The 7152-nt window shown below is 37.0% G+C and overlaps 1 protein-coding gene across 1 annotated transcript; it reads left to right on the top strand.

The window, feature by feature from the left end:
- Positions 1-5000: 5000 nt before the first annotated feature.
- On the top strand, positions 5001-6247 carry LOC103456320 (protein AUXIN-REGULATED GENE INVOLVED IN ORGAN SIZE). The gene is made up of 3 exons (XM_070813999.1): positions 5001-5067; positions 5427-5589; positions 5712-6247. The coding sequence occupies exon 3, from the start codon at positions 5780-5782 to the stop codon at positions 6143-6145; it is 366 nt and encodes a 121-aa protein (XP_070670100.1). The 5' UTR covers positions 5001-5067; positions 5427-5589; positions 5712-5779; the 3' UTR covers positions 6146-6247.
- The last annotated feature ends 905 nt before the right edge of the window (positions 6248-7152 follow it).

The following is a 7152-nucleotide window of genomic DNA, read 5'->3' as shown; positions in this document are numbered from 1 at the left end:
AAGAATTGAGGATCGGGATGGGGTGCCAAAGGCCAAACAGTTCATAGAGAACCACTACAGAGCTTAGATGATAAACATTCAGGAACAGAAAGAGAGGTAATCTGCAATTTGTAGCTTTGATTGCTTCTGGATTTTCTTACTTAGGCTCTGTTTGGATTGCTGAATAATGTAGTTTGGGTAGTAATTCGAGTTGTGAATCATGAAACTATTCGGTGTTTGAATTAGGTGTTGGCATTTCATGAATTGGTTTTGATTTCTGTTGTTTGGTTGCTGAGAAAATGTGGGAATAACAAAATGTGTGGAGGATTTTGAGGTGGTGGAGTGAGATGAGATGGTGGAGGAGCAGAGAGCTGCTGGAGATCGGATAGCGGAGGACAACGAGAAGATGGAAATGAGTACTGAAGGTGTAGGGTATTTTGGGAAGGAAAATTTGATTCCGGATAGAGCCTTTTCCCCGGAATCCAAATACTACATTCTTCTAGGTAATCCAATTCCGACAATATCATGAATTGAATTCCTAATTTTACGTGGGGCCTGCAGAACTATTCATTTCGCTTAAGTTGGTAAACGGAAGAATAATCAGGAATGGGGAATGACTTCCATTCCGCCATATCCATTCCCTATATGTAAACACGCCCTTAAAGTAAAGGGGTTAGATAATGCAACCTCTTCAACTAGTTTCTCAACAATGTTCTTACAAAGGCTTACTAGCTTAATCTAACCAAGAACAAGCTTGAATTCCAACAATCTTATATGAGAGCAACAATGAATCAATGGCGTGTTTACATATAAGGAATGGATATGGCAGAATGAGACTCATTCCCCATTCCTAATTATTCATTCGTTTACCAACTTAAGCGGAATGAACAGTTCTGCAGGCCCTATGTAAAATCAGGAATTCAATTCCTGATATTGTCAGAATTGGATTACCTAGAAGAAGGTAGTATTTGGATTCCGAGGAAAAGGCTCAATTCGGAATCAAGTTTTCCTTCCCAAAATACCCCGCACCTTTAGTACTCATTTCCATATTCTTGTTGTCCTCCGCCATCCGATTTCCAGCGGCTATCTACTCCTCCGCCACCTCTTTTCTCTCCACCACCTCAAAATCCTCCACACATTTCGTTCTTCCCATATTTTCTCATCAACCAAACAGCAGAAATCAAAACCAATTCATGAAATGCCAACACCCAATTCAAACATCGAATAGTTTCACGATTCACAGCTCGGATTACTACCCAAACTACATTATTCAGTAATCCAAATAGAGCCTAGGTAAGAAAATCCAAAAGCAATCAAAGCTACAAATTGCAAATTACCTCTCATTCCATTCCTGAATGTTCTTCATCTGAGCTATGTAATGGTTCTCTATGAATTGCTTGGCCGCCGTCACCTTCTCCATCGCAAGCTCGACCCCAGCACCTCCTCTTTCTACTCTTCCCGATCTTCCATTCTTTCTCTCTCTTCACTCTTACGGTATCGTCTATTTTGATTTGGGGCTCGGCTGCTATTCAACCCAACAAACCCATCGCTCCATGCGTTTCACCTTCATCGTCTGCACCATACCTTCCACCTCCCCGTGTAGCCATGCCTTACTCCCCTGCCACTGCCTCACAAAACCCAACCACATATCCCCCAAATCGGATTTAAGAATTTATCACCCAAACCCCAGATAATAAACTCACAGATCCATTGAAGAAATCACTCAAAACGCATAAAATCTTGAAATTGAAATACTTGGCAAGGAGGAGGGGTGATGATTAAGGGGTTGGGTGAGTGGGAAAGATGAAAGTGAAGGGGAAAAGGAGATGGAAGAGTTCTTATTTTTTGCTCGGGAAGTCTGATAGATGAAGGTTTACAATAATGACATTTTGTGAAAATGTTATTAAAAAATATATGGGAAAGAAATAAAACAAAAGGAATAAGGGCATTTTAGTAATTATATTGATTTTTATTCCGATTCAGATGAATTAGTAAACAACTTATATGAATTTTGTTTCATTTTTATTCTGATTCCATAACAATTTAAGTATATAGCTTCAAAATGAATCCGATTCTGATTCTTCCTCAATCTAATTCCTCTATTTTGATTACTGTTACGTAAACGAGCCCTACAAAAAGAAGTAGTTTAACAGAGAAAATCATGAAAATTTTGATTTTGAACTTAATTCCCAACGAACTTCACCACAGGAGTTTAAATCTGAATTTTTTTTTATCACATGGGCTATTTTTGGAATATACATCACCACAAGATCCATTTATCGAAATAGGCCAAAAAATAAATGTCAAACTTCAAATTTTGTCAAAGTTAGAAGAGATAAATTTTCTACATTACTAATTCGTCTTTTTCTATGTTCAACTTTTAATAACTTTGAAATTTCAATATACATGTTATAAACTTAGAAAAACTAACGAAAAGTAATTTATTTTTTTTAGTTTTAATAAAAAATAATCAATAAAGGTGTAGTAAATAGTATTAAGGAAAGGTGAAAATGTTGTTTTTCGTTAAAAGTGAACAGTACTGTAAGTGTTTCTTAAATTTTCTTTAATTTGTTGTAAATTTTTAGTTTAAGTGTGATTGTGTAAATTCTATATTATATTTTATTCTAGTTATTCTTTCCTATATGGACTTGTATTCCATGAAAGAGAATGCTTTATTATCTCTTATTATTATAAATAAAGGCATCACGTAAAAGAATAATACACATTCTTCTATACAGCCCTACAAACACAATTCTCTCTCTGTGCCGCGGGCCCCCTATTCTTGTTTTGTTCTCATTTTTGCGTTGGTTGGATTTTGACTTTTAAGAAAAGGGTGGTATTACTTGTTTTGCAATGAAACAAGTGGATATTTGTCCCATTATATATTATTCGGATCGAGCCAAGTTAAAAGTAGAAAGAGTTGCTGATTATTATTGTTATTCTGTGGGCTGTATCTGTGGGTTTTGTTAATTTTGAGATGGTTTCGTTTCGTCTGCCCAAAACAAAACCAGAATAATAAAAATTAATTAATTAATTAATTAATATTGATTGGATCTCTAATCACTTGGATAACGGCCAAATCAACTTTATAAAAGTTTCCTTGATCCGGAAAACATAGAGTTTCTTGATAACGAATTTGAATCTTTAATCGTTCATTTCATTTAATCGACATGTTAGGATTTTGATTTGTTGTTCAGATGAAATATGTGCTGTCTGATTGACTGAAAAAAGAGAATACCATGGGGACGGAGGGGCACACTGACTGGACCCAATGCAATTGCAATTGCAATTTTCAAATGTAACCAAGACTCGAGGCCTCCGTCATTAGTATTTATGTGTAGCGATATTTTTATTCATTTGTAAGTGAGAAATTTTAAACTTAATTTTCGTCAAAAGTAAATTTAAATCACATTATTACTAATTCATTGTGAAGCTTAGCTTATTTTTCTCATCTATTTATGATATATAATATCGTTTGTTAAAAGCAAAAAAAAAACAAAAAAATTAAAGACTTGAGATATCCATGTAATGGAATGATTCCATACTTCACCATAACAGTTTTTGCTATTTGCAGAGAAAATGAATGAGTGCCGGTTTGAAAATGCTTTAAAAAAAAGTAACGTTATTCATATTATATTTTTATACCACATTATGTGGCATTTGATGTGGATAGCCACATCATTTGAATTAATCAAAATTTTAAATTTAGTTCATTATTTAATAAATTAATAATTAAGAAAAACTAGTTAATTAAATAATGATTGTGATATACAATGAGTCTTTCTCCTTCTTTTTCTTGGGTTTTGCAAAATTTTCAAATGATGTGGCTGTCCACATTAGATGTCATCTAAGATGATATATAAATATGGTATAAAAACATGGTATGAATAACAGTACTCTTTAAAAATTAATTAAAAGTATTTTTGATGAAAGTGTTTTTAAAATTAACCTTTAATAAAAATGTAAGTAAATAATGAAAAAAGTATTTGAATTGTTTCCGACAAGAAACGCATACCTGCTGATTTTTGTAAAAAGCAATTCAAGTGCTTTTGGAACTCAAAAATATTTTTAGTTATTTTAAAGATACAATTAAACGAGACCTTAATGAATGCATACACTCAACTTATAGCATCATTTTCAGTCATTTTAAAAGTATATTTTTGAGAACTTAACGGTGGATCAGGATCCTCTCTTCTAAGCAAATGGAGAGGATCCTCCTAACCGGATCCATCGGGCCGTTCAAATTTTATCCAACGGCTACAAACAAGGATCTCCATTAAAAATTATAATAATTATAACCATTAGATAAAATTTGAACAACCCGATGAACCAAATCAGAAGAATGCTCTCCATTTGCTCAGTAGAGGATCCTGATCCCTTAACGGTTGAATAGACCCAGCTCATCCTCATCTCAAAGGGGTGAAGTAAATTGCAAGTTTTAAAAGTAGATGCGGAACGGGTTGGCCTTTTTCTGGAAAGGGAATGAGAGAGAGAAGAAAAGTGGGGGAGGCCAGGGGTGAAGCACCTCGGGTAACCCAGTCTGATTTTCCAAAACTAGCAACTTGCATGTCAGCAAAGAGTGGCCCACTTGTCCATGCGTACAGTCCAATTCACTGAACCAAACCTCCTCTCTCTATCTCTCTCTCTCTCTCTCTAGAAAATCATAAAAACAAGGCAACAAACATTAGGAAGGGGAAAGGGAAAATAAAACTAATAAGGGAAAATAAGGATAGAAAGCTTGATGGTGGTAACTGACAAAGTAATGAGAGGAGAGGGTGGCACCGTAGCAGCAAAGGAAAGGGCAAGGGATACAAAGAATTGAATAGCAAGAGGCAACAACAGATACAGATGCAGTGCATCAAAATTCATTCCGTTTCCTTAAACAGCTTTATCCCTTTCTTTTTATTCTAACACCAACACGCCAAGCCATTGTTCATCCAGTCCAAACCAACCCAACCCAACCCAACCCAACCCGATCCAACCGATCCATCTTCTTCTTGTTTTAATTTCTGAAACTCAAACTCAAGCCTTTGTTTCTTGCTTCTGCTGCTGCTGCTGAGAAATTTTCAATCAGTGATTCATTCAGAGGTATATGTATGTATGTATGTATATATTTGTATGCCCCTCAGCCTTTCTAATTTATGTTCTTCATTTCCTTCTTTGATTCGTCCTCTGATCAGAAGTAAGCAATTTCATTGTTTGCCTTTCTTTTTCGGAGGGGAGGAGGGGCGATGATTGATTGATTCTTGTTACTAAGCGTGTTATTGGATTTCGATTTTGATTTCAAATTGAGATTCTTCTCTTCTGTATTCTGTTGGATTATTAGGGACGACGTCTCAGGATTTATCGGTTTCTTTGTTTCTTTGTGCATTGCCTTGCATTCAAAGACTTGAAGGAAGGATCAAACTAATCCTATCCTCTTTTTTTTTTCTTGCCGTTTCCTGCAGTATCCCAAGTGTTCAGATCCTCCCGGGACAGCACGAAGCGAGCGAACCAGATCGACGGAATTGTCGCCTGCATTCTGCATTGCATTGCATTGCTTGCCTCTTGTTGACATTACAGTTGGAAGAGATTTGTTTGTATACAACCAGCATTCGTCAAGCCTTGGAGGTATTGAGCTTTAGGGAGATAATTAGGTCTGTTTGACAGATAATTTCCTTCATTTCGGTGCTGTGATTTCATCTGTGGGGGACCAACGCATCAGTAAATGAATTTTGATGTTCCTGAAGCAGATCGCTCAAGACTAGTACTGCTACAGGGTTTTATTCATTTGCCAGATCGCTCGTCAACAAGTTGCGCCATGGAGATGAAAACAAAAAACATTTCTGGTGCCCAAACCCTAGATCCCTCCCAAGGGGATCAAGGACCGAAGGTAGAGTATTATCATCAGATTCAGAGACAAGGAAAGGCAATAGAATACCGGCGAACACTATCTCACGGTGGAGGAGGTGTCAGGAGAATGCTGCCGGCCAGCTACTTTAGCTTGGAGTCGTTGCTTTTGCTTGTATGCCTCGCGGCGACTCTGCTCATCCTTCCTTTGATAGTTCCGCCGCTACCTCCCCCGCCTTTCATGCTGCTGTTGCTTCCCATTGGCATTCTGGGCGTGCTTATGATCTTGGCTTTCATGCCATCGAATGTGAGGGATTTAACTTATACATACGTCTAGCTAAGTAAAATCGTTTGTCTCGAAGACTTAGATCTTCACTGTCATCATACAATTTTTGTACTAAACCCAGATGTTCAATACAAGAAACAACACTCGTTTTTATTTCTTTTTTCTTCTTGTTTAGCCGATCACTCAATGCAACTCTTCCAATTCCATCCTTATTGAGGGCGAGCCTTCGCAAAACGTAAAGCTTGTATTTTTGTTACCAAAATTTCACAGGTATGAGCCGTGAAAACTCTCTTTGCAAAATAAAGATAAAGAACGAAAAACAACTTATTTTCAAAGTAAAAGTAAGATTGCGTACGGCGTTTATCGAATAATTATAATACAGGGAAGGCGAACTAAGACTTGCAATTCAATTCAGTGTTTTTGTCCGAAGCTGGCCGGCCGGCCTTCTTAGAGCAAGTCCACTGGAAGACTTTTTGCCCAGCATCCAGCCGAAAAAATAGGCCAGGACCCAGTGAATTTGCTCCAGCCGACCCAATTGACTGGCACCCAGCCCATGCCAGTCTCTAGCCCAGCCCATTTTTGACTGACCAAGGGACTGGCCTGTTTGTTTTTTTGCACTGGCGCGTGGCCTTCATGCTCGCGTGGGCGCGAGTAGGAGACAAGAAATCAAGCGGCGGGGCCCGCGGTAGGCGCACTCAGACCACAACCCGGGCTCGGCGACGTGGTCCACTTGCAGCCGTTGGATTTCCAACGGCTAGTTATTCTAGACCGTTGAGGTAAAAAAAATTGAATTTCACTTTTAAACTAGACCGTCCGATCACAGATCAACGGTCCACGTATTTTCCCCCAATAAATTAAGAATTCACTTTTAAAAAATACAGAAACTTTTTAATAAATTTTAGATATTATTATTATTATTATTATTATTTTATTTTTTATAAATTCAGAAATTAAAAATAAAATTATTATTTTATAAATAAAAAATAATATTTTAATAAAATGGACTAGGCTATTTTTTGTTAAGGATGGAGATGCTTTGACCTATTACTGTTCAATGG

The sequence above is a fragment of the Malus domestica genome, chromosome 15 (genome assembly GCF_042453785.1).
Source record: "Malus domestica chromosome 15, GDT2T_hap1".
NCBI lineage: Eukaryota > Viridiplantae > Streptophyta > Magnoliopsida > Rosales > Rosaceae > Malus > Malus domestica.
Note: the sequence above shows the minus strand (reverse complement) of the source record. Positions and strands in the feature narration are given on the sequence as shown.

What these genes read in the sequence shown, in the direction of transcription:
- LOC103456320 (XM_070813999.1), top strand. Translation starts at nt 5,780, where the DNA reads ATGGAGATGAAAACAAAAAACATTTCTGGTGCCCAAACCCTAGATCCC.